At 39.9% G+C, this 26,119-nt stretch overlaps 1 protein-coding gene across 1 annotated transcript in view; it reads left to right on the top strand.

Moving 5' to 3' along the window:
* TBC1D15 (TBC1 domain family member 15) overlaps positions 1-26,119 on the top strand; it is a 114,558-nt gene that overhangs the window by 49,421 nt on the left and 39,018 nt on the right. The window contains exons 7-10 of the mRNA XM_056574113.1: positions 665-862; positions 3,820-3,948; positions 14,977-15,080; positions 20,253-20,347. Coding sequence (XP_056430088.1) covers positions 665-862; positions 3,820-3,948; positions 14,977-15,080; positions 20,253-20,347 — 526 coding nt within the window. The remainder of the gene's footprint in view (positions 1-664; positions 863-3,819; positions 3,949-14,976; positions 15,081-20,252; positions 20,348-26,119) is intronic.

Here is a 26,119-nt window from a genome sequence, read left to right as displayed (position 1 = left end):
CGGAGCCCGCTCCATACAGACTGCAGAGCACCGCATGCTGGATATTAGCGGCGGTGATGCATTAGCGGCCCCCGGCTACTGAAATCAGCTGGGGGCCGCAGAGTATGGAGTAGGCATGAGTCGGAGCCCGCTCCATACACCCAGAGCGACGCCGCGTCAGATCCGGCTGACAAAATGTGGAACTTGTATCTCCTGATGCCCGGGACATGCTGTTTCGGGCATCAGGAGATACAAATTCCACATCACTAAAAGAATCGATTCAAAAATATTTTGAATCGATTCAGTATCGGCAAGTGAAAAATCGCGATAATTGCACGAATCGATTTTTTTCTTACATCCCTATACATTAGTCTATAAAAGCAAAGAAACACTTGAATTTATGTATTACTATATAAAAAGTTATAAAATGTTTATTTTAAGTACTGGATTTTTGTCTATTGTACTGGATATTTTTTTGCCACGGGCCAGCGGTTTATCCATGCGCTTGGAGAATAGAGTTTGGACCTAGAGAACATATTGTAGTTGTAAGCCGTATACTTTTCTTTTTGATGCGTGAGTGTGGGGGATCTCCCGAGCACTGAACAAAATAGATGGGCTAAAATTTGTATTACACCATAGAAATTCAAGGCTAATATACTGAATATCACTTGTCTCTTGTTTACAGAAATTCAGGAAGGACCCATACACTGCTACTATGGTTAACTTTTCCAAAGTGACAAATTTCTTAGTTGACACCATACGAGGCACAGATCCTTCGACCCACCGGAGGCCCCCTCAGGAAATAGCTGACTTCCTCGGTGATGCGATCCCTGATTTAAAAATAAATCAGCAAGAGGAGTCAGGCTTTGAAGTTATAACCCGCGTAAGTATTGATGTGTTTAATTTTGTATTGCCATAGTCCAGCAAATCCAGGAAGATGATTGTAATGCTGCTCCGAGACATGAACATATTCCCTTTCAAGAGCTGAGCATGATCTATCAGGACAATGAGCTGTCTGAAAGCATTCTTCATATCTGATTTTGAGTTATTTAGCCCAGCCGGATGCCAGTGGGCTTTACTGAGTATTGACAGTCCATTTATCTCTAGCTTCTTTGGCAATAAAACAGTCTGCATTTTGCATGTGTTGTCTCGTCTCGACTGTTACTTTTATTTTTTAACAGGCTACAAGTTTTAGATATTTAATGTGAGACAAATGTGTTACATTTATTATTTATTTATTTATTTTTAAAGGGTCATTTATTTTCTCGGAGCTAAATCACACATAATATATTTATAACACAGATGCAGAAGCCAGAGCAAAACCTCTTGGCGAATAACTCCTTTTTTTTTTTTTTTTTTTTTTTTTTTCCTGGAACTTTTTCTTTACAATGTGTTTTAGTACTGTGGTAGGTTTATTTATTCACAAACTTTACTTCTTTATCTACAATTATCGCTACTTCTTCAATTAATGAATAGAGAGTGTACATTGTAAATGACGTGACACTTCATCTCAAGGCTCCGCTGCTGCCAGCTTTGTATTTAGTGTTGGCGATGAGGTAATTTGGGATCTGAAGCCATGAATACCTATTGTAAATAGAGTCTTAAATAGCAAGAAACTGTTCCAGGTTGTCAAATGAGATAGTATATGTCTTTAATATCTCATCTGTTGGAGGAGGCAGTAACACTCTTCATGTTGACTTATTACTTTGCGCCGCTGTAAATCAGATGTTAGTTTTCACTTTTGTTGAGCCTTGTCTTCTGTGTAATCTACCATTTAATAATATCGATAAACAGAATATATAGGCATCCTGCAATGTGATTTCGAAGGGTCTGTATAATAGGAACATTAACTGTTTATTCCTTTCTCTGCTCTGCAAATTTATTGATGTCATTTTCAGAAGTGATGGTTTTGCCGAAATTTTAAATTACGACAACTGTGTAGAATGAAGGAACTTTCACCTTTTATGTATTAACCCAGTTATGTCCTACCTGACCTCCTGTTAGAATAGTGCTAAAGAGTGTAGACAGCTCAAACCTAAAGCCTTTCATTTAGATATGCTTTTGACATGTCACGCAGGAATGCCAAAAATTTAGTAAGTCTGGGTCTTAGTGCTGAGACCCCCTATGATTATGTAAATACATGACTATGTGCTTCACTCCCTGGTTTGCCGCTTAATCCGATTAATTGCAGGAGACAGGCTCCATAGACTTATAAGAGAGAAATCTCCTGCAGTCAGTTGGATTTTGGGGTGAGCCGGAGAGTGAAGCACAAAGCCGCATGCTTCTCTTTGCTACATCTAATGATCTAAGGAGGTCTAAGGACTGAGAACCAGACCAATCTATACTTTTGACATTTTTGTGTGACACATCAAAAGTTTATTTAAATGACAGCAACGCAAGTAAGAATGATTTTATTTGCATATGTAAATGTGCTGCTATAGGGGAACTATACATTGATTTTAAGATATTTATTGCATTTTTATACCAGCCTATGCAAGCCTAGTGCCCTTTTAGTTTAGACTGTTTTTGTTACCATTTACAAATATCTTTTCGAAGTACGAATTTACACTACAATGTCTATGAAAAGAAATCTATATATTTTATTGTACATTGTTTCAGCACAAAATGTCTGAATTTGTCACCCAAGTCACGGGTATCCGTTTTTAGAAGAAATGAATTTTCTGTCCCCCCAGGAAAATATAGTGTCAATAAAACCATTGTACATTAAAGTGTTAAAGCATGTTTCTGTATAGAGGTAATAAATGTAGAATTATCAGTGGCAACCTTTATATCACTGCTACACTGCCATTGCCATCTTTATAGTTAGATCTTACATTGTTTGTCATTTTCCTTCTGTCATAGATATGTGCATCATAACAAGCCAAAAAAAGCAATAAACTTCTACATGGCAAAGAACTAGAAATCAAAACTTACCACAAGGCATCATTATTATCATATGCAGTCATCACTTTGTCATCTGCTTCAGGGATATTTCATATCCGCTAGCTTTTTTTTTGAATGCAGAAATTGTGTTGGCTTTTGGAAATAGTCAGCACTGTGGTGACTGAGATACTGCGCACAATTCAGCTGAGCTTGCTGAGTGTAGTGCATTGGTGCAGATTTCATTAAACCGCTGGAGTAAGCGTTAAATCTCCCATCATGCATCACAGCAGACCATTAGTTCTCTGTACATGTTTTTGTAAAAGTGTCGGGAGTCCAGCAGACTTTTAGATGTATCTTTTGTGTTTTGAGAAGATGAAATGTAACTTGGACTATGTTAACCTACGCTTGTAGTATTAGTGTAAAAACAGATTGATTTTAGTGTACTAGTGTTCTGAATGTAGTCTAAAAGTGACTGTTTGGTACATTTGCAAGCGTGACGTGGTTGCCTGCACTCTTGTGTCCTGCAACCAACAGTACACACTTGCAAGTGTTGCCAACGTAGTCACTTTTCTTAGCATCGGGCGATATTTTTGCCGGAATACCCCTTTTAACCTCCATGAGAGGGTGTGGATTTCTGTGACAGGGAACTCCCTGGACACACAAACCTTAAGGTGGTCACAGTTGACTAATTTGTATATAATATGGTACAAAAGGATGTAGCGAAGGCTTACTCATTCCAGCATAGCTGCTTGGAACGAAGGAGAGGTAAGTAGATTATGCAGTGACTGATAGACATTCCAGGAGGTTGAAATGTAGTCATTACTATAGTAGGTTTTAGAGGATTTTATGTCAAAACAAAAATAATTATTTGCATAGTGTAACTTTTTATTTTTATTTTTTCACAGTTTCTAGTTCTTAATTTATGTCATTTTACAGTACTTTTTTCTTTTTCATTAGATTGATGTTGGTACACGACCAGAAGTTCACAGGAGAGAACCGCTTTCAACAGCTGAATGGAATAGCAATATGGATTCAGAAGGAAGGATATGTAATGAGGACCTCTTAAAGCACATGATATTTAAAGGGGTAAAATTTGTTTTTCATTTTGAAACACTATATTATAATCTCTTTTAATGAAGAGGATAAGAAAATACCTGGGTAGTGTTTCCTATCGAGGAAAATGAAGTAGTCGAAGAATGTTTAATCCACTAATTGATCTGAAATGTAGCACATGCCGGGGAGCAGGTCTCTTCTAAGCCACAGAGATTGTATAACAGATATAATATACCATCTCTGAAGACTGAAAAAGGGAATTGCTTCTCAATTTGCATTAAATGTAAGACCAATAAATGGATTAAATGTTTATCAACTACTTCTATTATTCTGTTCAATGGTAAGTGCTGTCCAGTTATGTTTCTTCCTCTTGTCTGCTACTGTGTCTAAGCTGAAATGTGTTCTGCTGATACCAGAAGGCCTTGGTAGCCCCTGAAACTGCAGAATCCATCCTGATACATTCATTAAGCTTGTGGCTTCACACAAACCAGCAAGGTGAGTGACCAGTCTATTCTTGTCTGCCGTTAGTTTCATCTGTCTAATCATACAGGTTGCCCTAGGATGCGCTTTGCCTATATTTACTACCTCTCTACCTCCTCTTATCTTTTCTTAACCCCTTACCATCTCTTGTCATACTATTACGTCAAGCAGGTGTTAAAGGGGTACTCCACTGGCCAGATTTCAGAAAATTTTGTTCCTAACGCTGTGTGCGCATTGCGGGGGGAACCAATGCAAATCTATAGGTGGGGTGTGTGGCAATCATCACGCCCCCTCACATAGACTTGCATTGAGGGGGCGTGGCCGACCCCCGCAGCGAGCACACAGAGTTTGGAACTAAATTTTCCGAACGCTTGTTATTGGAGTACCCCTGTAAGGGAGTATGGAGCTGGCTCAGCAGCTAAGCCCACTACATACATGCCTGGTTCTGGCTGTATTATACAGTCGGTAAGACCTGCCATGATCGGAGATGGTAAAGTCTCCAGGGCTGCCATAATTGTATACCTATTACAGCTTGAATCCAATTGGACAAAATGGAAAATTGCACCCCACAATTAGGTATATTTCAAGCATAGTACCAAGTAAATATACAATAAACATCATATGTTTACGTAATATAAAAAAACTTTAAATCATCAACTCATAGGCAATCGTCTCCCTGCTGACTACGAAAGTGGTCTCTAAAATGTAGCCCTCCAGATGTTGCAAAACTACAATTCCCAGCATGCCCTAACAGCTGTTTGGGCATGCTGAGATTTGTAGTTTTGCAATATTTGGAGGACTACCGTTTAGAGATCACTGTGCAGTGGTCTCTAAACTGTGGCCCTCTAGATCTTACAAAACTACAACTCCCAGCATGCCCACACAGCAGTTTGCTGTCTGGGCATGCTGGGATTTGTAATTTTGCAACATCTGGGGGGCCACAGTTTGGAGATGACTGTGCGGTAGGGGTATTTCCATACTCGGAAGAAATGGGCTTACAATTTTGGTGGGCGTTTTCTCCCATTACCCTTTGTAAAAAAAAAAAAAAAAAAAAAAAAAAAAGGTAAATATGGGGAAAAAAATTCATTTACACCTCAGACTTTAACGAAAAATCGTCAAACACCTGTGGGGTGTTAAGGCTCACTGTACCCCTTGTTACGTGCCTTGAGGGTTGTAGTTTCCAAAATAGTATGCCATGTAGGTTTTATTTATTTATTTTTTGCTGCACCATAGGGGCTTCCTAAATGCAACATGCCCCCCAAAAACCACCTCAGCAAAACTTACTCTGAAAATCCCATTGTCCCTCCTTCCCTTCTGAGCCCACTAGTGCACCCACAGGGCACTTGACATCCACATATGAGGTATTTCCTTACTCGATAGAAATCGGGTTACAAATTTTGGAGGACTTTTTCTCCTTTTACCCCTTGTAAAAATTCAAAAACTGGGTCTACAAGAACATGCGAGTGTAAAAAATGAAGATTTTGAATTTTCTCCTTTTACTTTGCTGCTATTCCTGTAAAAACCCTAAAGGGTTAACAAACTTTCTGAATGTCATTTTGAATACTTTGATTGGTGCAGTTTCTATTATGGGGTCATTTATGGGGGATTTCTAATATGAAGGCCCTTCAAATCCACTTCAAAACTGAACTGATCCCTGAAAAATTCAGATTTTGAAAATTTCGTGAAAAATTTGAAAATTGCTGCTGAACTTTGAAGCCCTCCAAAAGTAAAAACATGTCTACTTTATGATGGAAGCATAAAGTAGACATATTGTATTTGTGAATCAATATATAATTTATTTGGAATGTCTATTTTCCTTACAAGCAGATAGCTTCAAAGTTCAAAAAATGCTAAATTTTCAAATTTTTCATGAAATTTTGGAATTTTTCACCTAGAAAGGATGCAAGTATTGACGAAAATTTACCACTAATATAAAGTAGAATATATCACGAAAAAACTGTCTCTGAATCAGAATGATTAGGAAAAGCATCCCAGAGTTATAAATGCTTAAAGTGACAGTGGTCAGATGTGTAAAAAATGCTCTGGTCCTTTTTTTTTTTTTCAAACAGATTTGTAAATTACTTCTATTAAAAAATCTTAAATGGGTATTCCAGGATTTTTTTTTTATTTGACTATGCTACAGGGGCTGTAAAGTTAGTGTAGTTCATAATATAGTGTCTGTACCTGTGTGTGACGGGTTTCTCACAATTCTTATGTGATTTTCACCCCAATATTTATTTTTAACAGCATACAAAATTACTGTTGTCTCAGATTTTTCCCAGGTTGCAATTTGGCTGAGACCTGACTCACTAGTCAGCTGATGACAGGGAGCCTGTCTGCTTCAATGGGTGGAGCAATCGCTTGGTGGGAGAGAGATCAAATGGCAACTAATGCAACAGCTATAGGCACCCTGAAAACCACAGGTCTTTTGAATGGATGGAGCTCATTTATGTTTCACTGGGTGGGGTGGTTGATGTGTGGGAGGGAGGAAAATGGAATTAAGGGATTTGTAGTCAAAAGAAGAAAAGTCAAACAGGAAATACCAGTTCACAAAAAGCTAGCCACAGTGTTATGGTAATCTCATGACACAGCCATTTATCTCCCAAGACAAGCGCAGATCCTTCCTAAGCATGTCCATTACTGTCTGCCAGGTACGTACTAAAATCACCTTATGGTGGATAACCCCTTTAATCCTTCCAGTAGTTAGTAGCTGCTGAAGTTGAGTCATTCTTTTCTGTCTGACAACTGTGCTCTCTGCGGACACCTCTGCTTGTCTCAGGAACTTTCCAGAGTAGAAGCTAATCCCCATAGCAAACCTCTAATGCTTCGGACAGTTCCTGAGACAAGCAGAGATGTCAGCAGAGAGCACTGTTGACAAAAAGAAAAGAACAATTCAACTTCAGCAGCTGATAATTACTGGAAGGATTAATATTTTTTTTTTATAGAAGTAATTTACAAATCTTTCCGGAACCTGGAATACCCCCTTTAACCCCTTAACGATGCAGGACGTAAATGTATGTCCTGGTGAGGTGATACTTAACACACCAGGATGTACATTTAGGTCCTATACATAACCGCGAGCATCGGAGTGATGCTCGGGTCATGCGCGGCAGGTCCCGGCTGCTGAAAGCAGCCAGGGACCCGCAGGTAATGGCCAACATCCGCAATCACACGGATGTCCGCCATTAACCCCTCGGATGCCATGATCAATACAGATCATGGCATCTGCAGCGCTGTGGTCCCTAAAATGGATGATCGGATCGCCCGCAGCGCTGCCGCGGTGATCTGATCTTCCAGGATGGCAGAGGGAGGTCTCCTCACCTGTCTTCGTTGCCATCCACGTGTCTTCTGCTCTGGTCTGAGATCGAGCAGAGCAGAAGATGATCGATAACACTGATCAGTGCTATGCCCTATGCATAGCACTGAACAGTATTGGCAATCGAATGATTGCTATTAAAAAGTCCCCTATGGGGGGCTATTAAAGTGTAAAAATAACATTAAAAATACTTTTTAAAAAATTAGAAAAATACCCTCCCCCAATAAAAATGTAAATTGTCCCATTTTCCCCATTTCACCCCCAAAAAGTGGAAAAAAAAAATGTAATAAACATATTTGGTATCACCGCGTGCGTAAATATCCGAACTATTAAAATATAATGTTAATGAACCCGAACGGTGAACGGCGTGAAGGTAAAAAAATAAGCCAAAATTGATGCTTTTTTATAACATTTTATTCCCCCAAAAATGTATAAAAAATGTATTAAAAGTTTTATATATGCAAATATGGGAACAATAAAAAGTACAGATCACAGTGCAAAAAATGAGCCCTCATACTGCCGCTTATACCAAAAATTGAAAAGGTTATAGGTCTTCCAAATAGAGGTATTTTAAACATACTAATTTGGTTAAAAAGTTTGAGATTTTTTTTTTTTTTTTTAAGCGCAACAGTAATAGAAAAGTATGTTATCATGGGTATCATTTTAATCGTATTGACCCAAAGAATAAAGAACACGTAATTTTTACCGCAAATTGTACGGCGTGAAAACGAAACCTTCAAAAATTAGCAAAATTGTGGTTTTCTTTTTACTTTTCCCACACAAATAGCATTTTTTTGTTTGCACCATACATTTTATGGTAAAGTGAGTGATGGCATTACAACGGACAACTGGTTGTGCAAAAAAAAAAAGCCCTCATACTAGTCTGTGGATGAAAATATAAAAGAAAAATATAAAGGAAAACTGTCAGCTTGCTCCCCCTGCACTAACCAGCGGTACTGGATGATAGTGTGGGGGATGCTGATCAGTTTGATGCTTACCGTGCCCGGATCCGCCCGGACGATATCTTTTGTTTTTCTGTATATGCTAATGAAGTGCTAACTGGAACAGGCGGGGTAACTGGCACTCTGACTATAGGGCTGCCGGCTGCAGCTCATCAATATTCCTCCCTTCCCTCTACATTTCACTCTTCATTACAGAGTGGGGGGGAAGAGGGAGGGGAGAAATATTGATGAGCTGGGCGGAGCTGCGGCTGGCGGCGGTGACGTCAGTGCCAGTTAATGCCGCCTGTGCCAGTTAGCACTTCATTAGCAAGTAGGGAAAAAGAAGATGTCGGCAGCACGGTCGGGCGGATCTAGGCACAGTAAGCATCAAACTGATCAGCGTCAGCCAGTACCGCTGGTTAGTGCGGGGGTGGGGGGTGCAAGCTGACAGTTTTCCTTTAAAGCCAAAATGGGCTGAGTCCTTAAGGGTTTAGGTCATAATGGGCTGTGTCCTTATGGGGCTAAGAAGGACAAAAAATTGTAATTTGTTTAAGTAATAAATAAAATTATAAACCACAATATAGTTTTACAACCCCTTACTAAAAATGACGAAAAGGATTCAAATTAAGCAAAAAGGTCAAGTGTTATATGAATGCTAAGGCCATGTGTATATAAGACGTGGAATGTGATTATTATGAAATGTTATTGGCCAACAGAATGACCATGTTCAATAAAAATTACGAGGAACTGGTAATCACTTTTACTTGTCCTTATTGTAGATATATGGTTATTAAGTCTTAATCTAATGTTTGTTGTGTTACGTATGTACATTTGCAGGCAAGGGCATAAGAGTATGCACAACACCTTTTTACATAGACACAGTCTTCCTGACTTGCACAGTCTGTTTATTTACTTGATGAAGTGACGTTTTATATTTTGTTGATTTGTATTACTTTTAAATTGTGGGCTGGGCACCCTAGGAGATCTGCAAGTCCCAGCACTGTGCCTTTCTAAACTCCTTCTTTATTACACCTGCAATAGTGTAATAAGAGTTTGAAAAAATGATATCATGCCTCCTCCATACATGGTAGGTGTCAGATGTTAACTACAGCTGACACCGCCTTCAGTGGCTAGGAGTGGAGAACAGACCCTAGCCTGCTAATTGCTTTGCCCTATCACCCAGGCAGCCCCCTGCGATGCTGGCGGGTTTTGAGTTGTCATGGCAGTCAGGAGCCTAGTGAAGGTTCCAAGCCCTCTTACATCCACAAAGGCACCAAGAGGCCCGGTGTAATAGGATATTTGCAAAATGACAGTAGATAAGTATTGCAGTGTACTGTGCAAGTGATCAAGTAATTGTGCACTCAAAGCACCTAGTCTCCCCACAATACTGAAAATTCTAAAGTACCCCTTTTTTGTCATCTTGCATCTTAAAAAAAAAAAAACAGGGATAAAAAGTCATAAAACCCAAAATGGTATCAGTAAAATGTAGAGTTAATCCTGCAAAAATGAGCCCTCACAGAGATCAGTAGATGAAGGGGAAAAAGCTAAAATGCATTTCACAACAATTATTTATTTTTATAATTTTTTTTATGTGTTAAGTAATAAACATAACAAAAACAATTTGGTATTTTTGTAATCGGTACTGACTGTCAAAATAAAGTCAATGGGGGAGATTTACCATCATTGCCTTTTCTCCGCAGTACTTTAGATGAGAATAGTCTCTGAGCATGGGTCTATTGTACATGAAATTTATGAAACGTCGCACAGCGTTTAGTAAACTTTGCTATTGGACTATAGTGTCTATTCTCTGCAGCACTTTAGACCAGAAAAGTCTCACAAAAGTTGCACAGACTGAGACAATTAGCTAAAATAAATTGAGTAACACTGCTCTATGCCCTCAACCCTGTTAGTCTAAGTTCAAAAGGAGGATCATCTATGTGGTTATTAGGCCAGAATCCTAGGCTAGGTTCACATCATGGAAATTCAATTCCAAATTTCGGACAGGAAATTGGCACGGAGATTCCGCTGCAGCAGAGTCACCTTTAGTTCAACGTGACTCTGCTGCTCAGTGCACACTGTGAATTTTCATGCCAGATCTTTCCTGAATGGAAATTCCTTTGTCCGTGTCCACACAGAATGAAGGCGGTCGATCTTTGTGTGGAAGCCTCGCGGAATGCATTACGGTCTATGAGACAGCGCATTCAAGCGCCAGAATATTCTGCCAGCGCACACACTGTACAGAATGTGCGCTTAGAGATTCACTGTGTGGACATTCCGTTGTGAGAATATAGCCTTAGGCACAGTCATTATTCAGCAGCATAGTGTCGTGGAAATCAGAAGGGGAAGATTGATGAAAACATATGTAAAGGAAGAGTGGTGCAGTGACCAGAGCAACCAATCAGATCGCTTTTTCATTTTTTTCGCAGGGATCAACAAAATTTAAATAAAGAAGGAATCTGGTTGCCATGGGAAACTGCACTACGCTTCCACTATATACGTGTTTTCAGAAATCTCCAGAGAGACTAAATTGCACCATGTGCATGGTGTAAATTCATACGTTTTCTTCTAATCAGCCGCAAATGCAAAATTAAAGCACTAAAAAATCTAAACCAAAACTAGACCAAAACTAGAAAAATCAAAACCAAAAATTAGCATCAGGCATCTACAAGAATATTAAAAATGATTAAAAAAATCATGGATCGTTAGGATTAAATTGTATTATTTCAGAATTTTATATATTAGATTAGATTACCTTTTAGATTAAATCTAAAATGTCATTTGAAACGTAAACTGCACTGTGTCACCTTGTACGTCCCAAAAATTGCTAAAAGGCTTCCTAATAACTATTTTTAGATTTGGATTTCCGCTGGGTCTGCTATTTTGGTGTATTTTCCGTTGATGCAACTTTTTTGAGAATAAAAGTATTAGTAGATAAATTCCTGACCACTGCATTATAAGCTCTATTGTAGACCACTATACTATTTCTGCAGAGAAGGACTCTAAAGCAAAACTCAACTCAACTAAAAAGACTGAGAATTTCTGAGAGACAAGTATAGGCCGTATAAACAGTTTGATAAATGTCCCCCAAAATGTCCTTTTTATTATTATTATGACTCAAAGCCTTCCATCAAAAAATTATTTTTTTCCTCATTTAACCCCCATATTACTTGTCCTTGTGATATGGTAGGAGAATGTGTTTTAGAATAACTTGTTCTGCAACAATAAACCTTTTATATGAGTATGTCAATGGAAAAATAAAAAATGTATGGCTCTTGGAAGGCAAAGGAATACCTGTATCCGGTTTTGTCATCTGACCTAAAACTGTAGTATGCCACGGTTTTAGGTCCGGTCACAAAACCTGATATGGGGCAAAAATGAGCCGGCCGGAGTCACTATCTGACTCCGTTCGGCTCATTAAAGTGAATGGGTTTCGGCGTCGCTCCCGGTTTTGAAATTTCCCAGCTGGACCCGGCAGCAGTAGTGCCTAAACATAATGTGAATACAGCCTTACATTGCTCTACACAGCAATGAGGCATTGTCTTGGGATAGAGGGTGGAGCTGGGGAAATAGAGACAATACCACACTGAACATGAAAGGACAACTACCTGTCAAGGGTAAATCAGGCCGAAGGCTGAAGCCAGTACAATTTGTTACTACACTATATTAGTATGGTTTTTTTTTTTTTTTTCTTTTTTTCTTTTATTTATTTAGAAACAATTTTTTGCTACTGTAATATCCCTTTAAAGTGGCCTCGGATCGTCATGTTTTTTTTTATAATAGGCAAGGTCAGTAAACCTGTCAGGTCAACATCCTAACTATAAAAGTAATGCAGAAAAAGCAAAGTGCGATGCATAGATTAAACCAAAGTGCAACAGTCATCTTGAATTTCATAGAGTATAAAAGTGCATATTGAGCAAGCAGTGTATATCATCACACAGGTAGTAGGGAAATATAGCATGAACTATTAAGCCAGCTTTAGGAAGTGTGCGCTGTGCTTGCACACACATGGGCCCTTATTTACTAAGAGTGGAGTGTAGTTTCTTTGTGGGTTTTAATTCCCTACAATTTTTTTCCCACGGTATTTACTAAGGTTTCCCTACAGTTTCCACTTTCCCTACACTTTTCTTTTTTCACACTTGCTCTGACCGGCAGGGTTTTCCTCAGCTGAAATCCACCACATTTTCTGTGGAAGCTTAAGTAAATATGTTGGGATTTTGTGAAAATGTCGGGAACACGCCCCTTTTCTGTGACCACGCCTCCTTTTTATTAGCAAAATAGAGAGTTAGTTGGGGTTTTTTCAATTCAGGCACAATTTCAGGCGCAGACAGAATTTCAGGCGCAATGCGCCCGAAACTGGCGCACAACCCGACAAAACATGTTGGGTTTGCAATAGTAAATGAGGGCCATAGTGTAAACTGTCTGCGCTAAAACTGCATATAATCGCCCACTCCCTAATATACTAGAACCAGCTATATTGACATAAGCCAGAGAGTCAGCGCATGTGTTGTACCACAAAACAGGGCTTAGAAATGTTTGATCACACAACACAACTGTGCATTCATAAAGGATTTCCATTACATCTCATAGCCTGGTTAGTTTAACCCTTAACTCTGTGTGACATTCAGTTACCTCATGAGGTTGTTAATGAGGTACAGGGAGGGATTAGAAGTCTGGTTCTCTCTATACCCAGCGGCTCCCCTGCTGCTAATAGCCATCACAGAGCGCCTTCCGTTTTTGACTGTGTTAACAGTTTACCTGCTGCTGTCTATGCTGACAGATGCATTTAAACACTAGCAGCGCAGGTCATTGGTAATGCAGTAGCTCTGTGTCTGCAGTGACCAATCTATTTCTACAGCCTACCTATAGCAGGGTCTATCAATAGTGTGTCAATCTAATGAATCTATGTAGTACTATAGTATTACATTGCTCTGTATGAGCAAATGAATAATTGCTTATATAGATCTAGAGGGCCAAAAAATGTGTAAAAATATATTTATCTTAAGTGAGATACCCCTTTAATCCCCAGAAGGCTAGTGTTACCAAGGCCCCCACCGCTGCATCCTACCCCTTGGTGGCCCTGGACCAACTGGCCTACCAGGATTACGATTTTCACTGATTTATTATATTTTTCATCTTAGTCTTTGGTTAATTTTGCATGGCTGGATATTTTTACATGCAGTAGTATGTGCTGTGGGAATTGACGCACTATATTGCTTTTGACGCTCAACATGGACTTGTCAAGATCTTCTCCTTTTCTTTAAAGGAGTACTCCGGTGTACACTTTTTTCATGTTATCCTGTCCGGGCTGCAAAATAAAAGAAAACACACTTTATCTTACCTGCCAACGAGCCCCCGGAGCTCCGGTACAGGTGTTCGGTCCCCGGGCTGTATTCTTCTTACTTCCGGTTAGCCCGGCACGTCACACGGAGCTTCAGCCTATCACTGGCCGTAGCGATGTCCCGCCTCGGCCAGTGATAGGCTGAAGCTCCGTGTGACGTGCCGGGCTAACCGCAAGTAAGAAGAATACAGCCCGGGGACCGAACACCTGTACCGGAGTGTACCGGAGCTCCGGGGGCTCGTTGGCAGGTAAGAGAAAGTGTGTTTTCTTTTATTTTGCAGCCTGGATGGGATAACATGAAAAAAGTGCGCGCCGGAGTACTCCTTTAAGTTGGATTTAATGCTCCTCATTTTTATTTCCGCTAATATTTTGTTTCTTGTCTATATTTAATTTGTCTCTACTGCTCAGTACATTGCTTTTTGTAGGGGCTATTTGCCTTTGTATCTGACAGCCGTTCTTTAAGTTTGATAAGCGCAATAGTTCTGTATTTGATAGCGATAAGGTAATCATAATCACTGGAGTCGGTAAATGTGTTTTTCCCAGAAATCCATTTGGTCCGTTTTACAAATACAGCATGATGTGCTTTTATTCCATCCAAAATGTCAATCGTAAACTGTTAGAATTCTGTTCTTATTGACCTCCTTTTATCACAAAGCAGTCCTTGTAATCGCTTTACCACATGGACACACTCTGATGTGCGCTGCAGCCTTTGCATCCAAGCCAGCGGTAATCTGTCTGAAATGCTCTAGACATCAACTCCAAGTTGACGAGAGAAAAAAAAAAGGAAACACAAAATTATGAAATGTTGTCCTTAGTAGTGCAGGCTTTCATGGATTATACCGCTATAACTGATTTTCTTGGAGTCTGATGTAGCATTATATCTGTTATTTGTACACTGTGATAGGAAAGCTGCACTGACCCTTTACCAATGCTATTTTTATTTTTGGGAGAATAAATTCTTACTCGAATTAAATTGATTTCTGCAGGGACTCTGCCATGCTTTGAGAAAGGAAGCTTGGAAGTACTTGCTTGGTTATTTTCCTTGGGACAGCACTAGAGAAGAGCGAGCTCAACTACAAAAAAGAAAAGCGTGAGTAACCATGAAATTGGGGAATCTTTCTCATTGTAGGCTGCCAAATGCAGGCTGCCAAATATCACTTTATACTTGCACTCGTTCCTGATCTGATATTGGCTGTGGAGAGGCAGAAAGCATATTTGATTAAACAGTTTACAAGACAGACACCTGAGGAGTCCTATTATGATTATTAAAACCTATGCACAAGAACTGACACCTTCCGGTTGCATTAGGGACTGTTTCACACAACATGTTACCTGTCTCATGTTCTGTACAGTAGCATTGTTAGATTTGACAGAGATAAAATTCCTAAAAAAAAATACCCCATTGCTTGTCATTGTAGTCCATCGGGAGCAGTGGTAGTTCATCATTTAATGGGTCTATTGCTGCGGCATGGTTTCTGTCACAATGGAGGTGTGAACAGAACCTTCGTAAACTGCTAACCTCCTCTCAAAGTAAACACACACAGATACTACCTACTGTTGTATCATTAGAAATGAAAGTGTCTCAGAAGAACATACTTGGATGTCTAGGCCAAAGTTATTTAAAGCGTTACTGTCATGAAAACAACGGTTGGCATGTTGCCCAAATATGTTAAAATGTGTCAATCGCATTGGGTCTCATTCCTAAGACTCGCTACAATTGTGATATATAACCTGGGGAGAAGGCTCCACTCCCCGAATGGCCTGATCCCACCTTTTCTCTGGACAGACTGGTCTATGAAGGTTGAATCTCCCAGCTGGCCGGGGAGTTTAGCTCAATGCCGCTTGCTTCCCCAGCTTATATCTCATTATCACAGCAGGTCTCAGGAGACCCGGTGCATTCAACAACTTTTGACATTTCTAAGCAACATGTCCAAAATTGTTTTTCATGAAACATTCATAATATGACTGTATAGATGTACCACATTGCAGTCTAAAGTTCAACAGAACTCACTGAGAAGTTGTTCTGTCTTGCCACCATTGGTACTGCATGAGACTGGTCATGGCCAATAACTAAAAAGACTGAGTAGACTATGCTACTCTTCTTTCAGCTTCACCTGCAGAATTCATGCCTATGGGGCTCCATTTGTGCACTCGCTTAGAAAACCTGTCTCCGTTTCGTTCCATGCTTGTATATCTAAGGTTTTGTTAATGAGCCCTTAAGAGACATTTTACTGTAATAGGAATGCAAATTCTGTACTTTATTGCGGCCGAGCCTGTGACCTGTCTTTAACATGTGCACTGAGTAATGTAATTTTGAGGCAGTGTAGCGTAATGTATTGCAGAATGTTATGGTAAGGTGGGGAGAGCGTCTGTGTCACCGTTCTGTTTACCTTGCGCTCTGTTACCCTGCTTGATGTACATGCATGCTGCATTTGTTTCTGCAAGACTCTTTCTGCTAAGTTTGTTTGCTTCAGGGCGGTAAGCTGCCTTCTTGCTTACTGTGTTGCTCTCTCTCCATTACGCCCATCTCTTCTGCTCATCACATCTGATTAAGCAGACTTTACTCACTTGAAAAGATGGAGATTCTTTCCCAAATATTTTTTTTCTTACATAACATGACAGAAAATAGCTTGAGATTAACACTAGCAGTTCTTTGGAAATGACGGCCATTGTAAAGCTGATCCAGGCAAGTGTAATACTTCTCAAAGCTTTACTGTATTTTTGGAGCACTTAAAATTGCTTTATTGGAGTGTTGATGGCTAAGAATAGAAAATTACATATGAGCTATCTTTCAGCCTATTTTCTCTTGCTTCACCTGTTTATGTCCCAGACATCACAACATTCTTTTCCAGACACATTGAAGTATAAAATGTAGTTTTGTTACTAAAAACAAATGGCTGTCACAAATGAAATGCGTTAGTCCTAGGTATGTGAAATTATTACCAAGCTTTTTAGAGCCCTGTACCATATTACCACCAATGATAAGTGGCTGTGACTGTGGCCTGATAAAATTGCTGGGGTTATAATAGAACCAGGCGTTCTGATTTGTTTTCCTCTTTAATTCATAAGAAAGATAAGATGAAGTGACATTCACATGTGTTAAAAATATTCCATTTATTTTAGTTTTAGTACATCACAGTGCAGATGCAGTATTTGCTACACACATCCATCCTATGTTGTTTTAAGTTCTACCAATACTTTTTCAAGGCCAGGGGAACCAAGCACTCCAATTCCTTCACCCCTTTAAAGTTGTTATCCAGCAAAAAGCATTTTATTTTTTTTAAATATCCCCAGACAGCCTGCATTAAACAACAAATCTTTATTTACCTCTTGCCCTCCCCGATTCCTCCAGTTCTTGACCTCTGATGTGATCCTCTTCCTGGTTCCGGGGCTCAATTGGTCACGGAGCAGCTCAGCATATCACTGGCTGTAGTGGTATCCTGTCTCAACCAGTGATTGGCTGAGTGGCAATGTGACATACTGAGCCCCAGCCTTCTTCCTGGTACTTAGGCCCAATATGTCACAATCTGCATAAACCTGTAAGTGTTGCATATCAGGACAGAAGCTCCAGGATAACAGCTGTGGTGGAGAGGCAATAAAGGTCAGTTTAGGTTTTTGCTCTTACCACCTGAAATGTTAGAGGGAGTGCACTTTATAATAGTGTATTATATAACAGTAATCAAATGTCATGGTGCAGTCTTAAAATATAGGAGTAAAGCTGGCCATACATATTAAAAAAATGTTTTGGTGGGACCAATTGACAACCTTGGAGGGCCCTCCTGACTCTTCCCTCGCAGCAGATGTCAGGGGGAAAAATATTACTGAACTATTAAACCGCATTAAAATATAACACGGAAAAAACTAAAACTACCGAATGAATTGATATCTGCATGCTGCTCCAACCTTAAATAATTTTAAAGCCATATGTGTCCAGCATAAAAAAAATAAAAAATTGGGGTAGAAAAACAAACAAAAATACAAAAAATGTAATCTTTAAAATGCAGCATTCTTAAGGTCTCATCTGTCATGCGCCGTTAAAGAAGAAAGAAGTCCAGTGGTAATAAATGTATCCCCTACCCTGTGCATAGGGAATAAATGTCTGATCGCTGATGGTCCAACTGCTTGGACCCCCGCAATCTCCCGTGCAGGGCCCCAGCTCAGCGCTTCTGGAGCGCATTTCGTACCCAGTAGGTCAGCTGGTACAAGCACACCCCCTCCATTCATTTCTATGTAGCGTTCCTGTGTCTCCGCCTTTCCCATAGAGATTAATGGAGGGGGCGTGTTTGTACCAGCTGAACTGCTGTATGTGTGAAACGGCACACACAGCAGCTCAGTTGGGGGGCCCTGTACGGGGGATTGCACGGGAGGGCGGTGTGTGGCAGGGACGTGTTGGGGTCCCAGCGGTCTATATAAATCAATAAATATAAATAAACCCCTTCCATAATAAAAATGCAAATCATCCCTGACCCCCCCCCCCTTTCCCTTTCCCATAAATAATAATAAAATGTAATAAAATAAAAACCTATTTTTTGTATCTCTGTTAGGGAATTGTACAAACTATTAAAATATTCAGAATCCCAGATAAAAATTGAATAAAAAAAGTCAGATCTACAGAAAATACCAATATAAACTATAGATCATTGAGCAAAGAAAATAAGTTATACGTATAAAAAAAAAACCAAACTAGTAAAATAAAAACATATATATTGTATATCACTGTAATCATACTGACCGAAAGAATGATTATAACATGTCAGTTTGACAGTACTGTGAAAGCCGTAAAAAAGAACACATCCACCTCCCAACTGGAGAGATATCTGATATAGTATAGGGATGCGTGGAGCAATTTCTGAAGATTTGGGGAAGTATGGGCATGTTTAGAGCCATCATTTTATTCAAAATGCAGATTTCGATTTTAGACGGAGGTAAAGTAGTGGGGAGCTAAACCACTTAAAGGGGTACTCCACTGGAAAACTTTTTATTTATTTATTTATTTTTTAACTGGTGCCAGAAAGTTGAACAGATTTGTAAATTACTTCAATTTAAAAATCTTAACCCTTCCAGTACTTATCAGCTGCTATATGTTCCAGAGAAAGTTCTTTTCTTTCTGAATTACCTTTCTATCTGACCACAGTGCTCTCTGCTGACACCTCTGTCCATGTCAGGAACTGTACAGAGTAGGAGCAAATCCCCATAGCAAACCTATCCTGCTCTGGACAGTTCCTGACATGGACAGAGGTGTCAGCAGAGAGCATTGTGGTCAGACAGAAAGGAAATAAAAAAGAAAAGGACTTCCTCTGGAGCATACAGCAGCTGATAAGTACTGTAAGAATTAAGATTTTTTTTTTTTTAAATAGAAGTAATTTACAAATCTGTTTAACTTTCTGGCACCAATTGATTTAAAAAAAATAAAATAAAATGTTTTAAAGGTCAGTGTGCCCCCACAGGCCTTTAATGATTGGCCTCACTTCAGCCCCTCATCCGTGCAACTGAATGTGATTCAATTCTCCAAGCTTCAGGATTCTGCAGAAGAAAAAAAGGCTGTCTGGTTTTTCCTGATCGCATCAGACAATTATTTGTCATTGTTGCCAATAGGATGCTGTTAAAATGTTTAATTTATTCTTTAGTTAGTTAGATAAAGAAATTGAAAGTTAGCTGCTTCATTCGCCAGCTCCCTTTGCTTTAATGTCATCTTTCTCTACCTAGGAAAGTTTTGGCTTATCAGTTATATTCAATGCATAAAAAGGGCTACTCTGGCATTGCTTCCACATCCTAAATGTGTATATTCTTCATATTGTGGGTAGACAGACCTTCTCTACATTTATGGCTCATTGCATTAAATAGTTTTATTCAGCACTGGACAGGGTGATCAGATAGGAAACAAGAGAAAGTCATTTGAAGTAGAATAAAACCTCCAGTTTCTCACTTAATTCCATTAACCTTTTTTCCCGTCATTGGTGCTGTATAACAAAGATGGGGAGTAATCTTTTTCACTTGACATTTTTATTAGGCCTCAATTCCACATTGTAATTAAAGTGCCATTTCATGGCATTGTCTATTGTTTTATTTTCAGTATCTTCAAGGAGAGAACAGTGTAAACTGATAATACAATTTATCTTCAATAAACGTGTTCAGGTCTAATGTGGCAGTCTCTAGTTGAGCAAACGTATTTTGGAAATGTTATTGTTAGATATAGTTGGCAATAGCATTTCTACGATAATTATTTTAATTGTTGTCTGCACAAATTCTTTTCTTCCCCCAGAGATGAATATTTTCGAATGAAACTGCAGTGGAAATCCGTTAGTGAAGAGCAAGAAAAGCGCAATTCACGGCTAAGGGATTACAGAAGTTTAATAGGTATTTTTTGACATGTGCCATCCCCAAATATTGTCACACAACAATTAGTTTATTCACTTTGAGGGTCTATTCACATTTACAGTATTCTGTGCAGATTTGATGAAGTCATTCAGTTTACATTGAAATCTGCAGCAGAAAAATACTGCGCATCAAATCTGCACAGAATACTGTACGTGTGAATAGACCCTGATTGTTTTACAGATTGTATCTCATGTTGTGTAACTTTGTAAATGCGGTGTAGGACACCGGTGCAGAAAATGGAATTTAGTGGTTATTTGATACTGTTGCTCTATACTGCAGCCATATGCTAAAGGAGTGGGACCCTGTTCACCTCTCTAACGTGTACAGTAAATTAATATAAAGAATCAGCGCTGTATGAGACTTAAGTACAATGTTCTACAGGGGAGTTGCTACGATTTGAGGGTAAAAAGTGCTTAATTTTATGTCAAGAAAGAAAAGCCAGTGTGTTACTTTATGTATTCCAGTTTTTTAACCCCTTAACGACAACGGACGTAAATGTAAGTCATGGTGCGGTGGTACTTAACGCACCATGACATACATTTACGTCATGGACATGACCGTGAGCACCGAATCGGTGCTCACGTCATGCGCTGCAGGCCTCGGCTGCTATTAGCAGCCAGCGTTCCACCGGTAATGGTGGACATCAGCAATTGCGCCGATGTCCGCCATGAACCCCTCAGAAGCTGTGCTCAATACAGATCACGGCATCTGCGACAGTGCGGTCAGAAAAATGGATGATCGCATCGCTGCCACGGGGATCCGATCATCTGTAATAGCAGACGGAGGTCCTCTCACCTGCCTCCGTCCGTCTCCTGGGGTCTTCTGCTCTGGTCTGATTGAGCAGACCAGAGCAGAAGATCGCCGATAACACTGAACAACGAAAGTTTGTCAATCACCTGTGGGGTGTTAAGGCTCACTTTATCCCTTGTTACATTCCTTGAGGGGAGTACTTCCCTAAATAGTGTGCCATGTGTTTTTTTTTTTTTTTTACTGTTCTGGCATCATGGGGGCTTCCTAAATGCGACATGCCCCCAAAAACCATTTCAGCAAAATTCGCTCTCAAAAGCCCAATATCGCTCCTTCCCTTCTGAGCCCTCTCGTGCATCCACATATGAAGTATTTCCTTACTCAAGAGAAATGGGGTTACAAATTTTGGGGGGCTTTTTCTCCTGTCACCCCTTGTGAAAATGAAAAAATTTGGGGTAACAGCATTTATTGGAATGTATTTTTTTATTTTTACGTCCCACTATAACGAAAGTTCGTCAATCACCTGTGGGGTGTTAAAACTCAATTTACCCCTTGTTACATTCCTTGAGGGGTGTAGTTTCCAAAATAGTGTGCTGTGTGTTTTTTTTTATTTACTGTTCTGGCACCATAGGGGCTTCCTAAATGCCCCCCAAAAACCATTTCAGCAAAATTCACTCTCCAAAATCCCATTGTCTCTCCTTCCCTTCTGAGCCCTCTAATGCACCCACATCCACATATGAGGTATTTCCTTACTTGAGAGAAAATTAATTACAAGTTTTGGGGAGCCTTTTGACCTTTTACCCCTTGCAAAAATGAAAAAAATGGGGCTACAATAACATGTTAGTGTAAAAAATGGAGATTTTGATTTTTTTCTCTTCCATTTTGCTGCTATTCCTGTGAAACACCTAAAGGGTTAACAAACTTTCTGAATGTCATTTTGAATACTTTGAGGGTTGCAGTTTTCAAAATGGGGTCCATTGTAGATTTCCTACATAAAGACCCTCATATTCACTTCAGAACTTAACTAGTCCCTGAAAAATTCTGATTTAGAAATTTTCATGAAAAATTGGAAAATTGCTGCTATATTTTGAAGCCCTCTGATGTCTTCAAAAAGTGAAAACATGTAAATTTTATGATGCAAACATAAAGTAGACATATTGTATATGTGAATCAATATGTAATTTATTTGGAATATCCCTTTTCCTTACAAGCAGAGAGCTTCAAAGTTAGAAAAATGCTAAATTTTCTAAATTTTCCAAAAATTTTGGAATTTTTCAAAAACAAATGATGCAAGTATCGACAAAAATTCACCACTAACATAAAGTAGAATATGTCACGAAAAAACTATCTCGAAATCAAATTTATAAGTAAAAGCATCCCAGAGTTATTAACCCCTTAACGACGAAGGACGTATATTTACGTCCTCCGCCGGCTCCCGCGATATGCCGCGGGGTCACGCGATGTCCCCGCGTCATGTTGGGTCGGTCCCGGCGGCTATCAACGGCCGGGACCCGCAGCTAATACAGGACATCACCGATCGCGGTGATGCCCTGTATTAACCCTTCAGACGCGACGATCAAAGCTGACCGCGGCATCTAAAGTGAAAGTAACCCGGCTGCTCAGTCGGGCTGTTCGGGACCGCCGTGGTGAAATCGCGGCGTCCTGAACAGCTTACAGGACACCGGGAGGGACCTTACCTGCCTCCTCGGTGTACGATCGACGAATGACTGCTCCGTGCCTGAGATCCAGGCAGGAGCAGTCAAGCGTCGATAACACCGATCACAGGCGTGTTAATTAGAGATGAGCGAACTTACAGTAAATTCGATTTGTCACGAACTTCTCGGCTCGGCAGTTGATTACTTTTCCTGCATAAATGAGTTCAGCTTTCAGGTGCTCCCGTGGGCTGGAAAAGGTGGATACAGTCCTAGGAGACTCTTTCCCAGGACTGTATCCACCTTTTCCAGCCCACCGGAGCACCTGAAAGCTGAACTCATTTATGCAGAAGTCATCAACTGCCGAGCCGAGAAGTTCGTGACGAATCGAATTTACTGTAAGTTCGCTCATCTCTAGTGTTAATACACGCCAGTGTTCAGCATGAGAGATCAGTGTGTGCAGTGTTATAGGTCCCTATGGGACCTATAACACTGCAAAAAAAAAAGTAAAAAAAAAGTGTTAATAAAGGTCATTTAACCCCTTCCCTAATAAAAGTTTGAATCACCCTCCTTTTCCCATAAAAAAAACAGTGTAAATAAAAATACATATGTTTTATCGCCACGTGCGTAAATGTCCAAAAAATATATTGTTAATTAAACCGCACGATCAATGGCGTACACGTAAAAAAATTCCAAAGTCCAAAAAAGCGTATTTTTGTTCACTTTTTATACCGTTAAAAAATGAATAAAAAGTGATCAAAAAGTCCGATCAAAACAAAAATGGTACTGATAAAAACTTCAGATCACGGCGCAAAGAAATAGTCCTCATACCGCCCTGTACGTGGAAAAATAAAAGTTATAGGGGTCAGAAGATGACATTTTTAAACGTATACGTTTTCCTGCATGTAGTTATGATTTTTTCCAGAAGTATGACAAAATGGAACCTATGTAAGTAGGGTATCATTTTAACCTTATGGACCTACAGAATAATGTGTCATTTTTACCGAAATATGCACTACGTAGAAACGGAAGCCCCCAAAAGTTACAAAATTGCATTTTTTCTTCGATTTTGTCGCGCAATGATTTTTTTTTTCCGTTTCGCCGTGAATTTTTGGGTAAAATGACTAATGTCACTGCAAAGTAGAATTGGTGGCTCAAAAAATAAGCCCTCATATGGATTTTTAGGTGGAAAATTGAAAGGGTTATGATTTTTAAAAGGTGAGGAGGAAAAAACGAAAGTGCAAAAACTGAAAAACCCTGCGTCCTTAAGGGGTTAATGTATAACAATACTCCGGTGGAAAACTATTTTTTTTTTAAATCAACTGGTGCCAGAAAGTTAAATATTTGTGAATTACTTCCATTTAAAAAATCTTAATCCTTCTAGTACTTATCAGTTGCTGTATGTTCCAAGTTGTATTTCGTTCTGGAGTTCTTTTCAGTCTGACCACAATGCTCTCTGCTGACACCTCTGTCCATACAGGTGTGTGGAAATTTTATAAAAAACTACTTGTCCCCGGGATTAAAACTGAGCAAAATCTACTTGTCCCTCATGACGATCCACTTGTCCGGGCCAATTTTCGCTTTTACACTCTAATTTTTTCCTCCTCGCCCTATAATAGCCACAACTATCAACTATAATGATACCTTTACATTTTTCAATAACATATCCTCCGAACCAAACAAATATATAATCGGTGAAGTGAAATTGAAATGGTAAAAGATAATTTTGAAAATTTGGTGGTTTTCTTTTCTACGCCATTTACCTTGTGGTTGAGCTTACATGTTGTTTTGATACTTTAGGCCGGCCTGATTACAGCAATACCAGATTTGTATAGTTTTCATCATGTTTTACTAATTAAAAAAAAAAATCTGAACTTTTTCAAGTTTTTTAATTGCCATTTTTGACCCCTGTAGCTTTTTTTTTTTTTTTTTTATTATTATTCATTTTTCTGCATACCAGGCTGTATGAGGGCTAATTTTTTGCGCCATAATCTGTTTTTTGTATCGGTACCATTTTGGTATTGATCTGACTTTTTAATCGCTTTTTACCTTTTTTTTCCTGCGATATTATAAAAATTGCAATTCTGTGGTTTGGTATTTTTTTAACATTTACGTCATTTACCGTAAGGGATACATAATGTTATATTTTAATAGTTTGTACAATTGCGCATGCAGCAATACTAAATGTTTATTTTTATTATGTTTGCATGTTTTTATATAGGAAAAGGGGGGTGATTTGACCTTTTAACATGGAAGGGGTTAATGTGTGTCTTTTAAACTTTTATTAAAACTTTTTATTTTTTTAGCACTTTATTAGACTTTTAGGAGGAATCACTAGATTCCTCATACTGATATGTGTGGTCTGCAATCCATTGATAGAGCCTAGTCCAGCCAGGCTCCATCAATGACAGAGCTGGGACACCAGGGAAGCAGAGGTAAGCCCTCCGGCTACCTCTATAGTGGATTGACCCCCACCCCCCGTGGTCGCGCTGCGGGGGGGGGGGGGGGGGGGCAATCCACCCCACTAGCCCACCAGGGAGCATTCACATGTCCCTTTAGACGCCACTGTCAGCGGCGATCTAAAGGGTTAATAGCCAGCAGCGGTGATCGCCGCATGCTGGCTATTAGAGGCAGCCCCCGGCTACTGAAATCTGGGGGCTGCAGAGTACGGAGCGGGCAGGAGTCCGGAGCCCACTCCATACTCCCCTCTGAGCACCGCCGTGCTTGTCAGGTCCGGCCCTGCTTGCCTGAAGCCGGGCTAAGGGCCGGAAAAATTCACCTGCCCGGCGCCCGGAACTGCATGTCCCGGGCATCTGGCGATAGGAATTCCACATCCCTGCCATATCAGGAACTGCCCAGGCCAGGAGAGGTTTGCTATGGGGATTTGCTTGTACTCTGGACAGTTCCTGACATGGACAGAGGTGTCAGCAGAGAGCACTGTGGTCAGACAGAAAAGAACTCCAGTAAGAAATACAACTTCCTCTGGAGCATACAGCAGCTGATAAGTACTGGAAGGATTAAGATTTTTAAATAGAAGTAATTTACAAATCTGTTTAACTTTCTGGCACCAGTTGATCTTAAAATTTTTTGTTTTCCTCCGGAGTACCCCTTTAAAGGGTTACTCAGCTCCCCAGAGTCCGGAAAATTGAGTTCCCAACACTGTGTGTGGGCTTCCATATTCACGCCCTACCCTTCGTGATGTCACGGCCTGCCCCCTCAATTAAAGTCTATGGGAAGGGGGCTCGACGGCCATCATGCCTACTCCCGTAGACTTGCATTGAGGGGGCGTGACGTCACGTGGGGGAGGGGGTTGTGAACGTGGAAGCCCGCATACAGTGTTCGGAACTGAATG

Source organism: Hyla sarda, chromosome 4 (assembly GCF_029499605.1).
Source record: "Hyla sarda isolate aHylSar1 chromosome 4, aHylSar1.hap1, whole genome shotgun sequence".
In the NCBI taxonomy this organism is placed as follows: domain Eukaryota; kingdom Metazoa; phylum Chordata; class Amphibia; order Anura; family Hylidae; genus Hyla; species Hyla sarda.
The sequence above is the reverse complement of the archived record's forward strand: the minus strand, read 5'-3'. Positions and strand labels throughout refer to the sequence as shown.